The sequence below is a fragment of the Falco rusticolus genome, chromosome 1 (genome assembly GCF_015220075.1).
Source record: "Falco rusticolus isolate bFalRus1 chromosome 1, bFalRus1.pri, whole genome shotgun sequence".
In the NCBI taxonomy this organism is placed as follows: Eukaryota; Metazoa; Chordata; class Aves; order Falconiformes; family Falconidae; genus Falco; species Falco rusticolus.
The window spans coordinates 39,432,116-39,457,533 of NC_051187.1; the positions used below are offsets into that span (position 1 = coordinate 39,432,116).

At 39.0% G+C, this 25,418-nt stretch overlaps 1 protein-coding gene across 1 annotated transcript in view; it reads left to right on the forward strand.

Annotated features, from left to right (window-relative positions):
• MAPK1 (mitogen-activated protein kinase 1) overlaps nt 1–18,889 on the forward strand; it is a 36,876-nt gene extending 17,987 nt beyond the window's left edge. The window contains exons 3-9 of the mRNA XM_037375514.1: nt 964–1,153; nt 6,914–7,030; nt 8,635–8,749; nt 9,316–9,447; nt 11,525–11,634; nt 12,344–12,471; nt 14,740–18,889. Of these exons, the coding sequence (XP_037231411.1) occupies nt 964–1,153; nt 6,914–7,030; nt 8,635–8,749; nt 9,316–9,447; nt 11,525–11,634; nt 12,344–12,460 (781 nt within the window). The 3' untranslated portion in view covers nt 12,461–12,471; nt 14,740–18,889. The remainder of the gene's footprint in view (nt 1–963; nt 1,154–6,913; nt 7,031–8,634; nt 8,750–9,315; nt 9,448–11,524; nt 11,635–12,343; nt 12,472–14,739) is intronic.
• The last annotated feature ends 6,529 nt before the right edge of the window (nt 18,890–25,418 follow it).

Sequence of the window (25,418 nt, forward strand, 5' to 3'; positions counted from 1 at the left end):
AACAGGTGTAAGTGCATGCAGGCAGAAACTGAATTGAATCTGTTGAATGTTTTCACTTTGTAAATTATCGATATATTATTGGAGTTCAATCGGTCCAATGTAGCGTTCCGAGGTTCCGTTTCTGTGGCCAGTTTGACTGATGTAAGCGTGTGCTGCCTCCAAAAAGACACCCCAGCTGTGTGATCCAGTCTGAACGTCCAGAGGAGAGGCTGGGAACGCCAGCTGGAATGGCAATAGTAGTGTGTTTGCACTAAATCCTGTTTCAGTGAAAAGTGATCATGGAACTACACCCCCAAGGGCTTTGCAGCCAAATTGAGTTAAGGGGGAGAAAATTGTACTTAACTTATTCTTGCCAAAGCAGAAAAAAAGCTCTTTTTTTTGTTTGTTCCGGTCTTAGGGCGGAAAAAAAAAAAATCATCTGACTGAAAATACTAGGTTTTAATTTTGGTAAGCAAAGGCCTGCTCTGTTCAATTTAGCATAACAAATATTATAGTAAAGGAGAAGAGCAGCTGAATTTTTGAAGTGGAGAGGTGGCAGAGAAGACTGATCAGAAATGATCAGATCTTCTACCTTCATGCTTTTATGCAACTGGAAGTAAGTATCTTGGAAGCTTATTAGTCATTAAACTGGAAACCAGTCTTTATTTCTTGTCAGCCAGGGTAGGAATCTGATCATATTAAGGTTCCAATAAAAATCAGGCTCTAATATAAAAAAAGAGGTTTATGGTGATGAATTTGAGAGGGCCACGTGCTGATGCCTGTTAATTCTGTAAAGGGCTGCATCATGTAACAGGATCGATTTGATTAAAAACTTGTAAATCAGGGAGCGGCTACATAATTTTGTAATTGTCATCAAGCAGACAAAGAGAGGAAAATTGCTACAGACATTTCGTTGGGTACTGTATGTTGTTGTATAACCTGACACCCCGTTTGTTTTGCTGCCTTACATCTGATGCCTCACAGATACATTGTGCAAGATCTTATGGAGACAGATCTTTACAAGCTCTTAAAGACTCAACACCTCAGCAACGACCACATTTGTTATTTCCTTTACCAGATTCTGAGAGGGTTAAAATATATCCATTCAGCCAACGTGCTTCATCGCGACCTCAAACCTTCCAATTTGCTGCTTAACACCACTTGTGATCTCAAGGTTAGTTGAAATTTCTTACAAATTTTGCTCCCATGGTCTTTGTAAAGTACCTGCTATAGTCAGGAGTGTGGTTTTGTTTGGGGATTAATGTGATTTTCATCCTGGAACAATTGCCAAAGCATTAGTAGTTTTGATAAAATAATTAAGATTTGAGTGACTAAGAACTTGCTCTTACACTATTTTAATGAGTCCCTTGCTGTTTCCATCTGGAGGCTGACTTTGAAATAGCCCTTAAGTGAAAATATTTACCTGAAGCAGAACTGTATTTACCTAGAAAGTAAACTTAAAACTGTGTATTTTAAGTCATAGTTTCTCTGTTTAAACTGTTTATTATTCATTGTTGGAAAAGGACTTCCTATTAGTGGGCAGCTAAAATTGCATGTGAAATGCAGTGCTGATTAAATGCACAGCAATTACTTAAGAGAACATCCTAATTTACATTTCCCATGATGGGCTCTGTACTAGTTAATACTACAGAAGGATGATCTTAGAGGTGTTGTAGCTCTTGGAAAATGTCAGCTCAATGCTTAGCGGCATTCAGTAAAGCAAACCAAGTGTGAAGAATTAGAACAGAAATAGAGAATAAAACAGAAAACATGCCATTCTACAACTTTGTTGGGTTTGAGTCTTCAGTTCTGTGTGATCATAGTTACCACACTTCTCCCTATGATACCTTTTTAAAATGAGACCGGCGCTTCACGGTACCTCTCTCTGTATCAGAAAGAACTGTTTAGCTTAGGTCTCCTCTGCTGGCAGGTAGTGCTTGAGGAAAAGAAAGAACACAGTAGAATGTGATAAAATTGTTACGCCTAGGGAGGGTGAGCAGAGAGCAGTTGTTCACTGTTTTTACCTATTAAAAAGGCTGGAGGGGGGAATGAAAGGAGCAGGTGGCATGGTCAGAGTGTGAAGGCGTAGTAGTTAACGTGCAGCATTGTTGAGCTGTGGAATTTGGTACCACAGAGCACTGTAGGTGCTACAGATGGTGTGACTTAGAAAAACACCAAGCAAGTGAGTAGAAGCAGCAGCTATTGAGTGCTGCTGCCTCGGGATAAGAGTCTCAAGGTGGCAAATCCGTGGAAGATGAGAGGGACTAGTAGAGCAGCACTGGAGTATGTTCCCTTTTACACACTGCATTACGTGTATGCTGTTGGCCGCCGATGGAGCGAGATTATGGAGCTTACATTACTTTGATCTGACGTGGTACAACTGTGTTGCATACTGTGTTGCACCTAATTACACTTTGTTTTTTAAAGTAGCTCTAGCTTTCTCATTAAAAAAAACACCCAAGCAAAACAAAAATAACTTATTAAAAATGCAAACCAGTTGTTGGCCATACAAGTTTGTCACAATTCCAAGAAAAGTCCTTGCTTTTCAGATGCTGGTTCATTCTAAATACTGGCTATGTGATCAGTTTGCTTTACATTCCCATCGCTACTTGTCAGCTTTTCCTAATGCACGGTGCTGCTGGACCAGTCACCTCTGACTCCTGCTATGGGATTTCAGCAGCTGTTATTACATCAGATGGCTTCGAGGCATTAACCCGTTCATGAAAAAAATGGAGTAGAGTCTATGACGACTGTGTGATAGAAGTAGAAAAGAACAGTATGAGCGTAGCTCTGTGCTATGTGCAATTAAAGGCAATAAAAAAATAAAAGGCAATGTTTTAACATGAGTAAGATGGTCATGAAAAAGACCGTAAGCTCACTGTATGGCAAAATAATAAATTGTAACAGTGTTCACTAAGTTCACATTATATTTATAACATTTTAAAAGCAGCGTGCCACTGCAATATGTGCTTCCTACTGCAGAATACGGTAGTCTGCGTGACAGAGCATATGCTTCTTCATAACCTAAAGGGAACTCTGGTGCTGTATTAATACCACACATAAGCTTTAAAACAACAGAATTGGTGAGAAAACTAGTGCATGTTAGGCCTTGTTGGATGAATGCTGAACTTGTACTCACTAGTTTCTTTTAGGGCCATTCTGCAAGTCTGTGTGTCAGCTCTGTATGTGTGTGTGCTTACACAGTTGGTTATTGTACATAAACTCAAAACACAGCATACTGTGAAAATGAACAACTTAATCACACTTTCGGAAGGAGGAAAATAGAAAGGTTGTTCATCTTCAGTGGTAATGCCGTTAGCTTCTTTCTTTAATGGCGTTATGAGAGCAAGCTGTTGATCTTTTCTGGAGCTCAGAGTACTACAGGTTGTAGCAAGAGCTCCTTCTTTCTTTTCCCTTTAGACATGATCTTGACCTCTGGATCATAGTAGATTCCATTTCCAGGAAAGATGTGTTAGAAGTCTTTATTGACACAGTTTGTCTGTGAATCCTGTAGCTTGTCCTAAGCAGCTGAAATGCTCAGGGCAGAAGTGCAGAACCTAAAGCTGTTTCTGTTTCCTTAGTATATGCTACAGAGTTAAATGAGACCTTAAATACGACTTACCACATAGTGAGTGAAAGCTCGTGAAAGCACATCCTTCCACCTACCTGCTGTCTCTTGTTACGCATTTTCAGTGAAAGGTTAGATTTGAGAGTCCATGAAAACTGCTAGCTTGGGATCTCTCTCCAGTGAGAGTCCTGGGTGGTGAAGATACTGGTCTTCTCTTTTGCAGCTCAGCATCTTTCCATGAAGGAACTTAATGTATACAGGCAGGAAACAGTATCTAACATTTTTAGAAATACTTTCACATGCTTTCATTATTATCTGCATCCAACAGTTTGACCTGTTTTACAGTTCTGTAAACGAAATAAGTTACATAAAAACTCCCAATACCATATAATTTTCCTAGGCCAGTGGCATTAGTATTTCAGAAAATGAGGTCAAAGTAGTTTTGAACAGATTCTCAACTAGTGCCTTCAGTGTACCAGCTTACCCTAGCTGAGAATCTACTCCTTTGACTTGGTTGGAACGTTAACACATTATAGCAATATTATTTATAAGTTGTGCTTTTCTATCTACATAGTGAATACTCCCAAGTATTAGACATCCAAGCATTGTTAGATACCTCAATTGGCTTGACAAAAAAGAGATGAGAAAGGGGTTTTTGAGGAAAACTGCAAGTTATTGTTTCAGGATTTTATCAGTTCCTCTAGAGACGTAACTTGTTTCAAATGTCATCTTACCACTGACAACTAAACTTAATGGAAGCCTCTCCTTTTCTTTTTATACAAACACACACACACAGAGGCTACTGAACGATCCAACTTCACATATTTCAGTATAGTAGGTGCACTGCTGAGTGTCATTTCATTTGCTTTGTGAATGTCATATGTATGTGATCCTCATAAATCTTCCTGTCTGCTTGATAGCTTCATCTGATTTTAAGCCATCTCTGTTTAAAAGGGAAAAAAACCCCAAAAAACAACAAAAGGCAAAGCAAAGCATACCTGATACTGATTACAAGAACGTTGTTTTCGAGAAGTGGAAGCTAAATGTATAAATAGGATGCTGACTATTTATTTATTTAGTGGGGAAGTCATTCCTTTGCTCTTGGTAGTGTCTGTTCTGTCGCTCCAAGGCATGAAGCACTGACTGACATACCTGGGTCTTCCATTATGTAGTTTTTTTATTCTGTGCTATGACTATGTCAAAATGCCAAGAAATGTTTGCCTGTCATTGTGTTGCTCTCACAGATTCTTCTGTTCTAGTTCTGACCGAGAAGCCTACCTCCTTCTGGTGCTTTGACTTTCACCAATTATTTTAACAGGCATAGTGGACTCGCAGTTTCCTCGCCCAGCCCTAAATAGGGTAGCTGCTTTGGTAACTGCGTTCCACTGTTAACTTGCCACAGGGCAACTCTCTGCCCTCACCAGGGTGCAGTCAGTCTGTGCTTGGGCCCCAGCGCCTGGGAGCTCAGGCAGAATGCTTGGCCCCTCCAGCTTCTCTTTTATTCTGCCCTGCTAATGCTCCTGGTCAGCTCTGCAGCTGCTGAACACACTGCGCACAGCCAAAAGCCTCTTTCATGCAGCTTCAACCTTGATGCCTTTCTCACTAATGGTGTTTCTTCTTTTCTGCTTAACCTGTTCCTGCTCTAGTCAGCAGGGGCTCTTTGACATTTTAATGAGCTCTCTTTGTCGTTAATCTTCCTTTCCATCCCATGAGCATTTTTCTGTTTGAGTTGGGAGATTCACAGACACTGTAATTCAGTTCTTTCTCCTTATTGTGGACCAGAGTGTCTGTCTTCTTTTGTCTTAGTAATAACAGATCATAGCACTTTGCTTAGGTGTGGTATTAGAATTCTGGTTAAGTCTCCTTGCCTATAGTCTAATGTAGCTTTTTTCTGAGGTTAGGAGGAAGAGATTACAACAGTTTTGCCTGCCTGCACATTATATTCTGAAGTCCATAAACTGTCTTCACAGGAGGCTCTTCTGGTTATTTGTGCTGATTTAATATGTAGCCGAAGTCAGAGGAGTCATCCCATGCAGCCTGGCTCATGAATGTCATCACTGCCTTTTCCTCAGTCCTGTGTGACAGCCAGCTGCTGAATCTCATCTTTCAGATGTAGCCTTTAGGCAGCTGCATCACTTCTTCCTTAGCTGACCTATCAACTGTTCGCAGGCTGCCCCCCCAGGAAGACAAAGGAGTAGGTTGCCAGGGTACAGTGAGGTTTCTGCGGGTTTGATAGGATTGTCCATTACAGTCTTTATTGACTACAACATACTTTTACTCCACATTTTTAATATAATCAGTGTCCACAATTAACTGTCAAAGAGTAACTATTACAAACCATCATCAGATGTATCATCAAACGGCATCAGAGGAACCTCCTGTTTGCCACTCCTACATCTGATGCTGTGTTTTCCTGAGAGTACATACTCTTTCATGCAAATGCACTTTGTGTGGAACTTGATAATTATCATAAACTGGTATTTGTTTGGTGGTAGCAAAAGCATGTGGATGTGTGTAATGTACCACTCAACAAGCTTGCCATTTACCTTTTGGAAGGTAGGAAAGGAACAGCTGCTGTACTTAGAACACTGCACATTTTCAGTTTTCTTAATTTCTCTCTGGAGAGAGGACACTAAAATAGCTTAGAAAGCTGTGGAGCCTTCTTACCAGTGTATAGATAAAAACACTTTTTCCTTTTTGCTGAACTCACTAGATCAGTTTATTTTTCTTTTCATGGTTAGATAAAACTTTTTTCCTGATACAGGGTTCAGAAATACTTTCCTGTGTTTTTTTGGTTTTGGGGTTTTTTGAAGCTCATACTTCCTTCAGCAACCTATAATCTCTCCGGTCTACCATTATCTCATGACTGGGTAGGATGGTTCTTGTGCAAAGATGCAGTTGTGATGGTAGCTTTTGTAAAAAGGGGTATTGAACTTTGCTACAAATGTGTTCGTTGATAATTTTGGTTTTTTTGGAAACCTTAGTATCTTTCTCTCTCTCTCTTTTTTTTTTTTTTGTAAATTTCTAATAACAAGTTGGAGCAGTGTATCTTGTCACCTGTCTGGCAGAGAAGGTGTTACATAAGCCCATAGTGGAACATAAATTGTGCACCAAGAAATTTCCACCCCCGCCCTTCTCTCCCCCAAATCTTATTCTTCCTGGCCCCTCCGTGGCCTAATCAGATACTTGTTATACTTAACGAAAAATATTTTCCTTAACCTTTATGCAGTAACCTGTTTCTAAAAATATAGGTGATCATCACTGTATTTGTAGATGTTACGTCATGGGTTGGGATAGGGTGAAGTGTTGGAAGCTGTATATCTAATACTCCTAGTGTTCTCTCTCTCTCTCTTCTTTTAAAACCAGATTTGTGACTTCGGACTGGCTCGTGTTGCAGATCCAGATCATGATCACACAGGATTCTTGACAGAATATGTGGCCACGCGTTGGTACAGGGCTCCTGAAATCATGCTGAATTCTAAGGTAGGAACCATGGTGCGCTGCTATGGCGCTTCTGTTGCTGGTTGTTCACCTGGGAGTACCAGTTTTGCTTCCCCCCTACCCTGCTCCCATGTTTTTAGGATAAGGATTTGCAGTACATCTGCTGGCTTGCAGTAAATTGGTGATTTCAGATACAGTTATTGGACACTACAACTGAGTAATTGTGGGCATGAGTTCCATGTGTCCAATTCCTTGCCAGTCATGAGACTTCTTTCCATCAAATGCTTTTCCAGAGGAGGACAGAAGTAGTAGTAATAAGAGCATTTTACTGCTTCCTTCATCAAGGCTTGCAAATTTTGCCTTAATGTTATCTTGACATCTTAATTTGGGTTTAGAATGTATAATGAGGGTGCATCTGATGCTGAAGGCTTGTGATCTTTGTTGTGTGTCAATCTGAATTGCATTCCCATAGTCTTAATGAAATCATCCCTTTGTGGTTTTTATACTTGGAATTATTCTTATGTTTTTCTGCGGCTGTTTGAAGGTGTACCCAGTCCCTGTGTGGTGTGGGTAATGGGTACCTTTCATAAACTTTGCATTAGTTTCTACAGCCGTGCACTTGTTAGCAAAATACCTATGTGACATCTGCACCTGCGTGTTATTATATTCCTTGAAGACTTTGCTGTTTCTGTTGGGTTACTGCTTCATCGGTTGTTGGGTTTAATTTGTTTTGGCAATAGCGTGTCTAATGCACTTTTAGAAAATAGTAAACTCTGCAATCAAGGGGGTTTTTTTCCCCGCTACTTCTTGTATATTAAACTCACATTAAGGCCATAAACGTAGGGCAATTTAACCGTATTTCTGGATATCCACATACATTTATCAGCAGCTTTTGCAAGCAGCTGCTTTTACATCAGCAGCTTTTACAAGAAAATACTGTGTGTGTTCCATGAAGAGGTGGTCACCTAAATTTCCTGGCCTATAGCCTGATTCCTTTTAGAATTCAAGTGCCTTGAAAACAAATGGTTAGGTGATCAAATGCCGAGGTGGCTGTGGATTCAGCAAAGTTACTAGCGATTGTTGGAAGGTCCCTGCTAGTTGGGAGGGGGAGGTAGTGGGCAGCAGGGTGTGGGACAGTCAGGCCAGGGAGCTTATGGGGCCAGGGGTTCTTGAGGTAAACTTGCCCCACGTTACCCAGGCACTGGTGTAACTAGTGTGCTTCAGGATAAAAGCCTGTTCTTATGCATGACACGGGCAATTCATACGCATGAAAGTATGGCCTCTTGTTCCATTCTTACATCCCATTTACTGTTGTTGGCCTTCCCACATCATCTTTACTAAAATTTCCTATGAAATCAGGGAGTCTCAAAAGTTTGCAGTTGGTAATATGTTCAGCTAAACTTAGAGGATCCTTTTGGAAAAGCAGATCTTGCATACTTCAGTTCTTGCAACCCCTTCAAAGCAGTGTTTTGATATACAATTCTTAATTATTTCGTTCTGTACAGAAAACCAAACGGCTTCAATAAGCACGACTCATCTAAAAAAAAAACCTATTTGCGTACACTTTCACAATTCACTGAAGTAACATGTTGCTGCAATTATGCAAAAATTTCTTTGACAAAAATGTGTTTTCCCTTTGCTTGCAGGGTTACACCAAGTCTATTGACATCTGGTCAGTAGGCTGTATTCTGGCAGAGATGCTCTCCAACAGGCCTATCTTTCCAGGAAAACACTACCTTGACCAACTTAACCATATCCTTGGTAAGCTTTATATGAAGTAGCATTTCCACACCTGTCTGTCTCTCCACCTTTATCAGCTACACTGGGCTTGGTCGCTAGTTTCCTTCCCTTGTTGGCCACTGTATAACGTATGGATCTGTAGGTGTATCATCTGTTCCCTGGAGTTATTTCTGCAGTGATTTCTATAACAAATAATTGATTTGGGGGCCAACTAGAGGGTATTTATGAATTTATTTACTACATCAGGGGAGGTGGTTTAAAAATAAATAAATTTACAATTAAAAAAAGCTCAGATATACTATTAGGTCCAGGTCACCTTTTTGCAAAAATGTCAATAGATGTGCCACTTAATGGGATCTTTTAAACATATTACTGATCATTAGAAAACTCAAATGCATTTGTTTACAAGAAAAAGTAACTTAAACCTTTTTACTAAAGGTGTCTAAAGTTTCTAAGGCATTCTGTACTCTTAAAAACATGTAGTCTGAAATCTTCTTCCCAGCAGTCTTAATATGGAGTTTTAGCAAATGTGATATAACCGTTTTAATGTGTTTTTCATAGAATGCAGTACTGTTTGTATTTTTTAGGTATACTTGGATCCCCTTCCCAAGAAGATTTGAATTGTATAATAAATTTAAAGGCCAGAAACTACTTGCTTTCCCTACCACACAAAAATAAGGTACCATGGAACAGGCTGTTTCCAAATGCTGACCCCAAAGGTATTTTATGCTCTATTACACTGTATCAGAAAGTAATGGCAGGGTGGGATTTTTAAAACCATCCTAAGAATTTATCTTTATCCATATTGGAAATAGAACATGCAGGTCCCTTAAAACGGCAGTATAAGTCTAATATAAAATCATGAACCAGCATGAAACCCTCTACTAGCTTATCTTTTTAAAGCAATTTCAGTAACTCAGATTGTGTTGCGGTGTTTGATCTTTAATTTACATGTAAAACGTAAATCCTGACTCCTCTTACAGTCTTTGAGAGCACCATACATTACTCAAGTGCGGAACACAGGCTTTGGATTTTGACAGAGGCATCAAACAAATCTTGAAACTTTGTTTCTAAAGTCAGATATGAGAGAGCTGCTTCTTGCTGAACTCAGTGTAGTTTGTGCAAACCATGTGTCAGCTCTAGCTCAAGCAGGGTAATACCGAAGTGTGGCTTCTTACCCTGTGTGAAAGGTTAAAATCGAATGGGTTAACAAACGCTTTTATAACTTTTGCTCCACTTACCATAACTGCAAGGAAGGTAACGATCGTTGCCTCTCGTAACAAGGCTTTCACAAAGGCTGTATGTGATTTTGTTTTGCTAGATGGCTATTAACTTGCCTTTTACATTCTACTTCATACAGTTTTAGGGTGGTTGTGTGCACAGTACAGTGCTCTTCTGCTTGCTCTGACACAACTGTTAAGTCACTTTTTGGTTTTTTTGAAAGTGATAGGATAATTTACTCTTCGTGAATATGATCAGGTACTGAACTACCGTGTAAAAGCTGTTTTCTGCAGATGTGATTATCTGCAGGGTGATTATCCTTATTGTTGAGAGAAACAGCAGTGGTTTGTTCTGCTTTTATGAGTGTGCTCATCAGTGTGGGAATTTTTACCATGGGTTTGTGACTGCTGAAATTGTAGCGATGGTGATAGGCTGAGCTGCTAGGGGAACATGCTGTTTGCAAGACTCCTGCAGCACCTTTTCATCTAAATCCTCAGAGTACCTTTGACAGAGCAGTTTCCAGCATTGAGAAAACCGCATCAAAATATTTGATGTTAATTGACATGTAAGTTTGTGGCTTCTTCAAGCTGCCATTGAGTGCAGTGGTAAAGTTCTGCCTCTTCTGCAGTGCTTGGTAAGCATCTCATCCTACTGCAAAGCTACAGCTACTTGCTGCAGTAAGCAGCCTCCGTTAAAGTTCTGTGTCATAAATGATGTGGTGAGGAGAAGAAATGGAACAGAATTTAGGATAGTGCAGATATCTTTGGGCTTCTTGGTACTGTCATCATTCTGTTTTCCTGGAAAAGGAAAATGTTTTACAATCAAAGTAGCAGAGCAATTGCAGTAACTCTGACTTGTAGCATTTGTCCAGAATTTCATCAGACCTCACTGTCTGTCTTACTGGATCTTCAGGTTCTCTATGGATTCTTTTTGAGTTGTCTTCAACAGATTTTGCCTGAATCTCATGAATATGAATATATTTGCTTCTTAGCTGGAGAGTATCTTCTGGCCTGCTAGTTGTGTTACAATAGTTTACTTTGATCTAGAACTCCCAATGACTTCTGGATGACGCTTTTGTCAGCGAACAGCCGAGTTTTCTTTTCAGAACAAGAACATATTTTTGATTACTTACTCGCTTCAGAAAAGCTCTACCTTGGTTTGGATTTTTGGCACAAAGCATCTATTCGAGTGAAGAAAAAGCCTAATCCTATTCAATTTCTGCTGTAGTTAAAACCAGGTTGTACCATAGGGTTCTACGCATTTCTTCCCTCGACATTCATCCCGACACCGAAGAGCCCTTGAAAGGAGGGTGCACCTCCATTAGACCAGGTGGTGCCAAATGCAACTGTTGCCAAGGAATGCCGATCCACTGGGACAGCAAAGATACTCTGCCCCAGTTACAGGAAGCAGTCTGCTCCCTCTGTTACTGCTGCGGCAGCTGGGGAATTCCAGATGCAAATTGAAATTAGTGCAGAATTTAGGGTAGCATATATTTACTGTGTGATGTCAATGTTATAACGCTTTTGTACTTTGAAGTGTGTATTTAACTCTTGCTAACTTTTTTTTTCCTCTTAGCTCTTGATTTGTTGGATAAAATGTTGACCTTTAATCCTCATAAGCGGATTGAAGTGGAGCAAGCTTTAGCCCATCCATATCTGGAGCAGTATTACGATCCAAGTGATGAGGTAAAGACATTGTTTAAGTGTTGATTAAATGATGCAACAGGTTATTTTCCTCAGTAGTTTAAGGGCAGTATTTCTACTGCTCTAATGGCATTGAAGAATTAATTGCATCAGTTTACCAAAATCTTGTGCCTCCGCAATGGTGTACTAGAACAACGCTGTAAATAGATGCTATGGTGTGCTCTCCTGACTGTGGAGCTTGTCAGCTCGCTATGGTCTTGTTCCATAATGTCTGAGATAAAGGAGGAGAATAACGGAGTTTCCCAACAGATGATGCATTTAAAATGCCCAAATCTGAACTCGCTGTAGTTTAGCACACAGCTATGATGAGATTTCAGGTTACTTTTGGTGAGAAGTAGGGGAGGAGGAAATAAGCTGGTTTTCCTAAAGGAACAGATATGTTTACTCCAAGAAATACTAATGTTTCGGAAATTTTTTCTTTGGGAAGATACTCGGTTATGAGCCTTTAATAAATGTTTTAACTTGTGGTTTATATTTGAGTAGCTACTTACTATGGTTTGATATAAATTTGGTAAACTAATATATAAAGCCTACAAAGGACTAAGAGAATGAATTCTTCCATGAAGACTGCACAGTGTTAGATAATTCCATGAAGCACATTTTCAGACTTTTCCCCCCGTAAAAAGATGATGTGAAATTCAACAGGACAGTAATATTAAAAAAAGTAATAATATTTCTTTATATTATTAAGCCTGTAGCTGAAGCGCCCTTCAAGTTTGATATGGAGTTGGATGACTTGCCGAAAGAAAAGCTGAAAGAGCTGATCTTTGAGGAAACTGCTAGATTCCAGCCAGGATATCGATCTTAAATTGTGCATAGGTAAAGTCTCACAGCAATACGGAACCACTTGGGCAGGGGGAAGCATTTTGGAACTTTGTTACCACCAGTGCAACATAGAACTTAACCTTTTCTATTGATACCATAGCTAGCTGTTCAAGGATAGCTTTATGCTTATTCATTTGACTTCAGTCCTATTCTGTTTATTCAATAAAGTTTTGTGATTGTCAGAGACGTTTACCTAGGTTTTATGTTACGTTTAAGGAATAAGAATTAAATTTAAATAGTGCTTCTCAGAATAAAAGCTGTGGTAACACTTTGAAATGCAAATTTTATTCAAAAAACTTCTTAAGGGGGGCAATGTTCTTCATATATTATAGACTACTTTGTCACATGGCTTCGAAGGCTTTTAAAAATTCTTCCTTAAATGTAATGTACAGAGGAGAAATCCCTTTAAATTATTTTAAAGGGGAAAAAACCCTATGAACCTTCAGTGTGATTTAACTTCAGTTTTAAGTACCTCTGAAACTGTGAGTAAATAAGAATATTTAGATACCTATTCTTAAATTAGTTACAAATAATCTTTTTAATCTTTTGAGGATTTAAAATGTTAATTTAAAATATACAGATATTCACGGTCTCAACTTTTTTTTTTAAAAAATCAATGAACTTAACTGGCCTTCATACACCACGAGGCTTGCAAGTCTTAGTAGTTTCATACAAAATTGGTCAAATAATGACTTGAATAATTTTTGTAATACTTGTGAAACTTCTGTGATACTAATAAGGTATCCAAGTTTTGTGACTGGAAAAGAAAAACAAACTGAAGAAGACAGGCTAATCCAGATTGTCTGTTCTACAATCTTTAAAGTAGTTTCTGTGCTATTCTCCATCCGCAGCAGCGTCCTACAATTACCATCTTTTGTTGGCAGTCACAGCAGAAGGGTTGTTTTGAGCCAGTGAACTTCCTCACTGCAAAAAATCTGTGGCTCTGATAGCAGTGTGTAGAAGCTTTGTTGCTTTGCTGTAAGCAATGATTCTTCTGCACTAAAAATGGGGTTTCAGTTTCAGTATTGCGTATTCCCCATTTTCTTATTTAATAGTGAATTCATAGGAAAGAAATGTGGAGGAAACTCTTGAAAGCAGTTTTTTACTTCAGTAGGGTAACTTCTGTTGCCACTGGCTTGAATATTCAAATGTATAGAAGCTCACAGTTGAAATTTTTATCTTTATAAATACTGTATTTTGTTTATTTGAGCTTATTAGTTAACATTTGAAACTATTTAAATAATCAAAAATTAGGTAAATCTGAGGTTCATACATCTGGCTCTTACTAGCTGAGCATTGCCCACAGAAATAGACCTGGGACACAGTGACATGAGTGATGCTTATTTCCCATCCATGTTTTCTAAAGCTAATTCTGCACAAGAGGCATCAGCAGTACATGTGTATGTTCTGGAAGAAAATGACGTAAATTTTTAGAAGTACAATGAAACCTGTTACTAATAGGCCATGTAGTATCAAGGAAGGGAGACCAAGTAGCTAACATTGTGGTAGATCATAGTTTCTGATCTCTGCTGCTTGCCTCTTTGCCCAGACCATACTTACCTAGGTTGTATTAGAGATTAAGGGATAAAGAGATTAGGGGTAAAGATATCAGTGATCAGGTGCTGATGGAAATTTCTGGTTTGCTAAAAATGTTACCTCCAAATGCTGCTGTGAAGAGTTGATTTGGCTGATGTGATACTGAAATTTAAATATGGTACTTGGCTTGATAATGATATGCTGGTAATGTGTCCTAGTCATTTGTGGCCAGAATTATTAGCTGTTCCACATCACGACAGTTTAAACATCAGTCGGCCTCCCAGTGAGGGCCAATTGCCACGAACTGGCTTAAAATGGACAGTAACGGTCTCTTCCTGTGCATTTCTACTTCCCCTGCACTCCCCCCTTGCACTGTATCAGCTAGCTCTTCTCAGCATGTTATTTCTTGAGATTCAAAACTTCCACCTTGACCGTAGTTTTTGGAATTGAGAAGCAATGTGAAAATAACAGATTTTCAGACAACCAAATAATGTACTTCATTTGTTAGTTACAATTAATGTTCCTAATCTTTCGAAGATCCAAAATGTAATGTACTGATATCCAGTCTGATTTGTTCAAAATTTTTTTTAACTTATATTGATACCACTGTGTCTGACTCATGGTAAACATAGTGTACCTAAAGCACAGAAATAGGAAAGTATGCTTGTTTTAAAAGGCGATGTTAAAATGTTCTTCACTGAAACATGTCTCTGCTCTTTTTTGTAGGGCAAGGACTTAAAGGACTGGGCATGCTCAAACGTTGCTGTTCCTCTTCCCAGTTCTTTATTGTTGGTCATGTCTTGTGGCCTCTCTCAGCTTATCCACTAACTCCTTTGAGCCATTCAGGAGGGCAGTTCCTGGTAGTTTTGGCTTTTCATGCTTTCAATGAATCTTTTAAGCCTGAAGAATTGTAATTGACACTCCTATGCGTAATGCCCATTGTTGACCTGTTGCAGTACTGTACTGTAAGTGCACCTACTGCTGGCCGTATTTTAACTGCTTGCTTTCTGGTTTGAAAGATGCAGTGGTTCCTTTCACTCCTGGATCAATATCCGAGAAGATAATTCATTAACCTGTAAGACGTTTACACCATGAACTATCTTTTTCTGACTCTTCTGAAGTCGCTGGCATTTTTTTTAGAAAAGCTACTATTCAGGGCACTTTAAGTCAGTGACATCCCAGGTTTTTTTTGCACTTCCTTTTTAAATAGAAATGGTTAGCATCCAGCAGAGTTTATACCATTGTGCTATGGGTTACAGCATAAGTTGTGTTCATGTTAATCTTGCTTATGCACTTGTTTGGGTGTCCTATGCTGTACATACAGGTAATTCTATACAGCGTTAAGAGCCACATAGGAACCCAACTTAATTGAATTCATCTAAGAACCATTTTTTTCCATGTATTGACAAAATTTGTACCTTTTTCTCCCAGCCTTTTCTAAAAGAGATCATTTAAAGTTTAACCATGTTGGGGAGGCATAGTACTTCCAAAGTTCATACCATATAGTAGTGTTTATAAGACTTGCACAAAGAGAATGAGTGGCAGCTCGCCAACTTATATTTACTGACCGTGTGGTGGAAGATTAACAAAGAACAAAATGGCATGATGACCTAATGGTGAATGCTTTTCTCTGTGGAAGGCATCCATATCTGGTGGCAAGCAAGAAACCAAAATATGATGTTAATAAACCCGGTCTACATCCTGCATACCAATGAAATGCTTCAAAAGAGGATTGATAGTTTTTACATTTGAATCTAATCACTGACGTTCAGAATTCTTGCAGAGAGGAACACTGCATCTTTAAATGAGAAAGTTTGATTTTACTTTTGCTCCTACAGCATGTCAGCATCTCAAGTTCATTTCTTGCAACCTACACTATGGTGATTTGTAATCAAGCCTCCATGAGCTCGTGACATGAAGTACTGTTCTGTTGTCAAGTACTATCAAACTTTTCTGATAATGCTGAGTTAGGACAACCAAACAAAGCTAGCACTAAATAACATTTAAAATTGTATACCTTTTAATGATCTTTTCAAGTATTTGTTACTGAAATTGTATAATGTGGAGTTTACTAGGTGTTATGTTCCAGTGCAGTGCCTCCTTTTCTTTCCCCACTGCTCTCTGTGGTGAGAAATTTGCCTTGTTTAAAATAATTACTGTGCCCTCGCATGACTGTTAAAGCTTTCTGTGCAAAGATGATTGTCTAAGTGCCACATGCCTATGATTGAGAAAAAAAAATAATCTATTGTTACCTCTGAGTTGTGTTCAACTGAAATGCTATTCAACAAATAACTTAGGAAAAATAGTTCTATTTTTAGCTTTTCATATCTCTGCTGTCTTTTTCTCATTTTATTTTGGCAGCAGTGAAGAGTGGATTGTATAAAGACTGCTTGCTAATATGAACAAAATGCACTTGTAATTCCTGGAAATAAATTTAAATCTTATATCTTCACATTAACATTAAGAATTAGTTTTTGGTTTCCTCTTGGGTAATGTGTTTGAATGGAAATCAGGTTCAATTGCTACCGTAGTATATAAGGATGCTTGCTGGTTAATAACTCCAGGCTTCCTCATACCATTTAGTCTGCTCTTCAAAGAAATCTAGAAAGCCATTAACTTAGACTTCAATAGATAAGGGTGCTTACAAGATTCCATTTCAAAATTTTCTTTTTCCTATAGTTTTAAGTGTTAGTCTGCCAAAACTCATTTTTGATAAGCAAGGGTTCATCATTAAAGGGCATTTTCTATTAGGAACTTCCTGTGGTACATAAATATCTGTTGTGGGGAACACATTAGGAGCATTGTCAGGACACTGCACAAGTGATCATTGAGTTGTGGTATGGAACCTATGCGAAAAACATTTCTATAGAAATATGCACTTGACTGTTGATACTAGTGTAGAAATTCTCTTGACATTTCTACACATCTTTACCAAAACGCTTTTCTCAGTTTTGAAAAGTTGAAATATTTCTAGAATCTCTGCTACTTGTACCATCATCATCACTACAGGAATCATTTGTGGCCTGGTTGGAAAGATGACTGTTACTGAAATCAGTTTGTAACACCTCAGTTTTAAGTTAAGGAAGAACTTTGGCAGCTTACTTCACCCTTTTCCTTCCCAATTCTTTTTTTAGTACTTTCTTTAATTTTGGATTTTTGGGGAGATGTAGACTTACCTGTGTGTTCTTCCTTGCTTTCCCAGAGTGAGAAGCCGAGGGTTTGCTTTACCTAACACCTGGTGCTTTCGGGCTTTCTTCTTCAGCTATTCTTACTGCATCTTAATTGGCAGCCATTGGTATCAGTAACCACATTCATCAGTCTTTTACTGAATTTAGTAAATGTTGTTGGGTTGAACTTGTTGATGTGTCAAATGCAGAAGCATGATTTTTTTTTGGTCAGATTTTGAAAATAGTTTAAAAGAAGGTGCCTATAACAACACAGTTAGGTCACTTATTTCATCATTTTATAATTTTTTTTTTCTTTACGTAGTTTTTGTATTTTAGAGCGGAGAACAGCAACTCTTAATCAAAGTAACATGCATATGTCACGGTAAAGATGTTTTGGGAATAAGGAATGTAAACAGTTCAGTCAAAAACATTCCAACCTTACAGCTGAAGAAAAATATGCAAACGTAAAATTCTCATGGATGCTTTGGCAAACAAGCATCTTACTCTGCTATCCTGACTGTCGCCAGACTCTTCCTCATCAATCTTACACGCTGTATCAAATCTGAAGTGTACAACACACTACATGGGCTGAGCGGTGTGGTGCACTATGAGCTTTCAGGAGTAGCAGTGATGATGTAACTCAGCAGTGGCCAAACGAAACCCAAGGAGTTGAGCGTGGTTTTCCTTACGGAATGAGAAAAAGAAGAACCTGTTTTTGCTGCCCACTGTAATATGCTACGATATATTTATACCATGTCGAAGTTGTTTGCTGAGCAACTGTACTATAGATTTAAACTTTATTAATATATATTTGCTTATGTTAGTGTAGTTTATATAGTCCTTGGTTATTGATAAATTTATTGTGTTGTTACAGCACAGTGATATGGTATAAATATAGGTCTATACATACATACCATATACTCATGAATCTGGTCCCTTGCATAGTACTTTTATATTTGTACAGCAATGTCTTCAAGCAATCCCAGATTTTAGGGGAAATATTTTTGTAAATGCAGTGGTTTAAACAAAAAAGTCCACACAATCCTTTTACTAAGTTTTAAATACATTTGTTGTTCAAAATGGTTTAGTTAACAATTGAAATCAAGACACTAAATTAGTGAAAAGTGCACATTAGTAAAGTGAAGCTTACAGTGTTTTTTGTAGCATGTGCTGTGATCAAGCTAAGTGAAACATTGGAGGAAATGTAAAAGTTGGACTACCTTTGTAAATCTAGAACAAATTTCTAAAGGTTGCAGCTGGTTTACTTACTATTGTTGCCTTTTCTTGTGTTGTATCAGTGTAGAGCACTCTTAAAATACTCAAACTGCTTTGTCTTTGCTTTGTACTGTTGGTGCCTTCTTAGTCATGTACCCCACAAGTCCTGCATAGCTAATTTAGTTAATGGCAAGTTTAAAAATAAAAAAGCAAAGGAAGATTTTATAAAAAAAATTAAAATCATTTTCTGTATGTTCTTATTCATTGTAACAATTAAACGTTTATATTGTGACAGATTTGTGATTTGGTTAATCTGTATAGATCAATTGTAAGTAGCAAAGGTTTATATTTCGTCTTATTCTTTTGATGTTGTAAACGTATGTGATTTTCTTTTTTAAATCAGGTAACTTAATGTTCTGTTTTGTTTTTGGCATCTGAATCTTGTAAAAACAAATGCAAAGAAAATCATTAAATTGTGTCCCTGTATTACCAAATCAGCATAGTACTGTGCATATATAGAATGACTGGAATTTTGCTTTGAAATGAACTGCTGTTTTATAAACCATGGATACACTGATGTGTATTACATTAGCTTATTGAAAAAATGACTGTCACTTGAACACTGCAGTAGTGAGTATCCTACATTTAATATTTGTAAATACTCGAGTGTGTGTGTTCCACTGTACTGACTATACCAGCTTGAAGTTAAATTAGGGAAGCCATCCAAAAGAACCACAAGTGAAGTTTCTCTGTAGACAGGCAGAAATGTTCTCTCTTTGGTGCCAGAAAGTTACGAAATCATCAGTGTTTTGAACTGGTGAGCATAGAATAATGCAGATAGATTCCAGTGTACCTGATGAGTCAGGCTTTTTTGATGATCCTTAAACTGATATTCATATAGCTATCGCACTGTTCCCATGAAATCTTGAAAATAATTACTTGAGCAGTCCTCAGAGACCAGATTTTTTCACTTTACTACAAAAAGGTTCTTCTCAGGCCAAGGGTTTGAAATGTGTGATTTCTGGGGGCAGTGCAAGTGAGCTTACATCACTGTAATGGGCTTTTAATGATTTCTTTTTTTTTAGCCTAAAATCTGATTGTGCCAAAGAAGTGAACTCTTAAAAAGGTATCATTGGATAATGGCAGCTAGAAACTTCTCTAATTAATATGAAAACACAGAAAATGTGACCTGAAACTAAAGAGAGCTTAGCTATAACTGACAGGTCTGTAACAACTCCAAGAACTGGCTTGTCAAAATTCATATCTCCATCTTCCCCTCTGGCTTTCACAGCAGACTCTAATTTTTTTTCCCCCAGAATATTACAGAATTTCATTTTTGCCATAGATAGGTTTATGCCTTTTCTTACTTTTTTTTTTACTAGCTGCCTCTTGCTTCCTGTGTTTCTTTCCCCCTAGCAGAAGGCTGCATTTGCAGTAGTGTGTTCTTCAGTGAGTTACTGCAAGGTACGGCTATGCTGCAGCTTGTCTCGTGGAGGTTTTGACAAGTTACTGATTGACTTAATGTTCTTGTAATCCTTTAAGTAGGTTAGTTTGAAATGCCGTTATTTCCTGTATTTCACCAGAATTGGACGCTGATCCTCTCCATCTGTGAGCTTCTAGTGGGCACTCTTGAACTGTTAAGAGTCAAAAGACTGTAGAGAGGGGTGCTTGGGTCTGGCAGTGGGCTTGTTTGTGTGGGCTGGCCTGTTTTGGTGAGAGGCCCCTGGATGCTCTGGAAATGGAGCTGCTTGTGTGGGGGAGATGGTGCGCTCGGATACTCATGGGGGCTTGTGAGAAACTATGTTTGAGTCCAAGCCCTGTTGATGGGAGGAGATAGTAGGGCAGGTTTGATGGCATGAAGCTTTGTAGAGCTCTGACCCCAGGGCTTTCTCTGCAGACCAAAGATGCCAGCGTCTATGTTGTACACATTTCATTTTCAGTTACTCCTTCTACTAAATTGCATACATGTAACACTCGTTAGGCTTAAAAAATAAGAAAAACATTTGAGGTGTGTAGAAGACTTGGAAACTTCATCACATCAATGCATGCTGTGTCTGTTGATGGTCATCTTGCTCTGGCATGTCTTTTCACCACATGTGAGTGCAGCTAGCTTCAGAAGAGTTCTAGAGCTTGAACTCTGGTTCTGAAGGTGGCTTTGGTGAGTCTGTAAAATAACATCTTGGTGCTCTGCCAGGTGCAAGGTGGGCAGCGTTCACATTCCCTGGCAGAAATGTGGCCCCACTCTGCAGTGTTTGTGTGAAGGTTAATCCTGGAAGTTAAGAGTTGTTCTGTAACCCTTCTATATCCTTCCCCTTTTTACATTACTCACACTGATGACTTTCCTTCAGGTGTTTTCTAGAATGCTGCCTGTTTTTTCAGTATATCTTGCTATTGACAATTTACTCAGAATTCTGTCTTCCTATTCAGAGTCTAAAGGAGTTCCAGTCGATCCAAAAATCTTTCTTCTTTAGAATCAGCGAGCTTTCTGGTAATAAACAACAGATTACTGATTCAATTAAATGCATGTAAATCTAGTGAGGAGGTAAGCAAGAAAGCTGGAAGAACTGAGACTTCCTGTTGGAAGTGCAGCATGTGATCTCATAGCTGTATGTGGGTTTCTGGGAAGGCAGTATAAAAAAAGGACAGAAGGAACAGAAAGGAGCAATGCCTTTGGCTAAGATGTGGTACGGAACCTGGTTCCAATGGGTTTCTCTATCGCTGTGGGGAGCTTCTGCCTGAAGTCCAACAGTCCCTGGTTCAGACTTTTCTCTTAACTGAATCTTTACATACCTTGTGAATACTGAAAGCTTCCTGCTACTTCCCTAAAATTGCCTCTCCTCTTCCTCTCAACACACACCCAGAGCCCATTTTCCTTAGGTTCCTTACCTTTTCATTAATTAGTGTGGTAGAGAAATGTGTGATCTTTCCAGCTTTTCCTTTTACTTGGTACAGAAGTAGTTTGTTTGTACTTGAAGGCGGAAAAAAGGAGCCCTAAAGTATTCTAGTCCTGATTTCCCAGAAAAGAGTAGGAAATACTTTGACAGCATGTTGAGTTTGCAGCATTTTCTCATCTAAAAGTACAGTTAAAAAATATCTTGTAAGTCTTTCTGTGAGTTTGTGTGACATTCAACTGTATTAGCAATTACAAATACTACTCCAAGTCTCCTCCCATTGCTGCCTGGACTGTGCTGACCTTTGATCTTGCTGGGTTACCGTCTTCCAGCAATGCTTCTCTTCCTCAGGGTTTTACTCTTTCCATGTTGGTATTTTTCTCCAAAGTCCTCTGTCTGCTGTGACTGACTCGATGACTTCACCTTCTTCTTCCTTCTCTTTATCTTTCATGGCTGCAGATGACCTACAGTGTCACAGCTTAACTTTTGTTTGCTTTTTGAATTTTTTTTTTTCTGTAAAGCTGAGCCAAGACACAGCTGCGTTTCACAGAGCTGGGTTCGTTACCGGCAGCTGACTCCAGGGACGCTGGTTACAGCTGCTGGCTTTAGGGAGAAAACCTGTGTAGGACACAGCAGCTCCTCCCCTGCAGTCAGTTGTTGCAGTGGCACCAACCAAGGCATTGTGCAGTACAGTGATCTGTTAATTCCATCTTACCATTTTCTTGCTGACCTTGAATACACAACCCAGAAATAACAATGGAAAATTTTAGTCTCTCTAGCCATGATGCATGCTTCAGCACGTATGAAAACTAGTTCAAAATTCAGGCTTTTCTAGCAAAAAACCCCAACCCAAACCCAAAGCTGTAAGAGAATGCCATAGAAGTTCTTAACATTTGCTATTACTACAAGACTCTGGATGCACCTTTTAGGGTTTGGGAGGGGTTTTTAATGTGGGTTTTTTGTTTGGTTGGTTGTTTTTTTGTTGTTGTTAGATCCAAGACTAAATGGTTTGTTCTGAAGATGTTCTTCTGCCTTAAAACTGCAAATGCAAAAATGCTGAATATTCAGAATTTTGGCTTGAGACTCACTGAGCTGACTATATCACAGGTGAGCTGGAAGATTTTTTAGTCAAGCCTTTCTTCTAGTTCACCTTTAATTTCAATAGCTAAAACTCCTCTATTCCTGGAAGTGTTAAAACTCACAAATATTCTAACTTGTCGTTGAAACATCATAGAGTCAAGATCAAACTTTAGACTTTTTAATGCATTCTGTGTTTTTAAAAAGCTTTTTGTTAGTTTTCGTACATGTATATACTTTTGCAGCTTTTTGAGTAGGTATGCCATAGATTTGGAGGGAACACAAACTTCTGCAGGCCAGCTTACACACTCAAAAATACTTAAGAGTATCGTTGATGTCAATATAGCTGCGTGTTCTAACTCTGTGTTTGCTCTCATGTGCAGCAGAAGTGCAGCGCTTCAGACCGAAGTGTGGGGATTAAGGGGAGAAAAAAACCTGTGCTCATTTCTTAAGCATTCTTTTGTAGCTAAACTTAATTTATAAACTAGTTTTTGAGTTTGGTATTTTGGGAGAACTGTATTAAGCTGTTTTTACAGCTGACTTGGTGACGTTTCTCTGAGTATAATATGCTGCTGTTCCAGCATGGCAAAGGTCTGCATAATTAATGTGTGCTCAACTTAATCACTGGTTTTCTTCTTGTGACAATAAATGGCATTGTACCAAAAGCAATATATCCTGTGTGTAGTTAGTAGTGGAAATAATTATTGCTGTGCAGCTTTTATTTTCATTGTCTTTCCAGCCACTAGCATGGATTGTGTGCATTGACAGTTGCTCCAGACTATTAAAGATGTCTGCTGGGAAAAAATAAAAAGGTCCTGAATACTTGTTTGCTTTCTGGAAGCTGCTGCTGTACTTTGAAGCAGAAAAGGGTTGCATCTAATGCTGCATTAAGCTTCTTATTCCGAGTCTTATCATCAGAATACATCTAGATCTAGAGTGTTTCTCCGGAATTGCTCCTCCACATTTTTCCTCTTGAGAAAGGCCCAGGCTCAACACCAGCATCGTTAGAGCCAAGGATTCTAAGAGAGCTTTTTTTCTCTGCTTGATTTTGGGATTCTGCTAAGCTATGCTCAGCCTTATTAGATCACGGCACTGTAAAAAGACTTGTGGAATGCTGCAACTGATTTTGCTCACCACCTACTTAACTCAAGACCAGATAAGACCGCACAGGCAATATGCAATGCATGGGAACTCTCTAGTCGTTAAGTTCTGTCCCTCCTGTGCCCCCAGTAGCAATTCTGTGCTACTGGCTCTGCAAGTAAACCAGCCCTGGATAACTTTCCCTTTAAAGAGGGAAGTTTTGTTTTTCCTTTCTGGGTGCTCAGAAGGCAAGATATTAAGACAGTTATCTCCCCGCCACTTGCATTTAACTGCTAGTGTGTAGTAGTCATCATACTAAAGTGTCACTGTACAAAAATTTTAATGCTGTAGAAATAACAGGGCTGAAGAACTTGCTCTTCTCAACGTGTATATTCCTCCTCACTTTCAAAGTCTGTAGAAAAATACCTACTTTCAGTTATAACGGAATAGCTTTTCTCCATTCTCTGTGCATATTTTTCTCTGCTGCCTCCTACTCTTCTTAGGTGTGACTTATTTTAATGCTAATGGTGTTATAAAAACTGTAGTACTACAGGTGTCATGTGGTAACTTGTAAATAAAACTACTGTAAACACATGGTCAATTTATTTGTGGTGCTGCTCTGTAAATGTGTGATATCACCTTAGCTGTAAATCTTAACTGTGCTTTCCTGAAGGACCTGTATGTTGCACTTGGTGATTATAAAGCTGGTGTCTGTGCCTTTTACAAGAAAGCTTTCAGTGACTAGCCTGCACAGCAATCTGGTCCTAGTAACAAGTTCCAGGCAACTAATAGCATTGACAGCAATTATTTCTAGGCAGTAACTTTGCAACATAATTTGCTAGATGACAGCAAATCAATGCTTCTGTCAAACTGATTGTCAGTAGAGCAATAATACCTTTTTATGTAAATATTTCTAACAATTTGTATAGCAAGAAGAGAATGCAAGATTATTTATGGTTGGAAGCTGATTAGGAAACTGTTGCTGTGGTAGCGTTTTGTCCTTGGAGGCTATCAGCTCTAGCAAAGGACTGTCTGTTTCCTATCCAATTGAGAGGGTAGTGGAAAAAAGAGGTCTGACCTGTGTAGAGAACACAAAGTGCTATGTTTTAGTTAAAAAAAACTAGATATGCCACTCTGCTGCGTTGCCTTCATGGTTGGCATGCTGTCAGAAATGGAGCAACAAATGCTGTGTACTGGCTTCAGGGGCGTGCAGGCAGGAGAAAAGGTATGGCAGGCACTGCCAGGGACTGGTGGGGATGTATTTATGAACAATACTCCCTTTCTCTTCTGGAAAACAGTCCTGAGAAGATCTAATTGGCAGTCCGATGTTAGGCTCTTTAGAACAATCTGCCTTCGTGTATGCATGTGCTGTGGAGGGCCTGTCGTCAGTTGGTGTAGCAGTAGATAAAATTTAACATTTAAGGGGGTTTGTGCCTTTTCTGTCAGGGATGAATGTTTTAGTTCTAATGGAATACCTCAAGAACATACTCAAATGGCTGAATTTGCTGCAGTGCTGGAGAGATAAGCAGCTTGTCATTCCCAGCTACCTGAGGCTCCAGTCAGGTGCTGTCTTTTGCGTATGCAGGTAAAACCCACCTTCTACTCCATACCATGGTAACAGGCTTTTTTTGAAAAGCACGCCTGAGCAGGGGCTGGTGGGACAGAGAGGCGGAGACATAGGCTGCTTGAAGTACATGGTCCTTAATGCTGTTCCTCCTGGTAGGGTGCCTCTATGGAATCATCCTCTGCAGTTCTCTCTTCCCTGTCCCTCTGGCTTTATCCCCTAGTTTTTCCTGTCGGTGCAGGCTAAATGATGTTGCTTGTCAATGCCTTGTCTATGACTGGCTAGATTTTACTCTCTCTTCCGCTCTTTTAAGTTCATCTGGAAGCAGAGTTCACTCCAACTTTAATTCTGAAATCAGTTATTTTCTTTTTGTGAGAACTGTTGGTAGTTATTGCAGAGTTGATGTTTTGT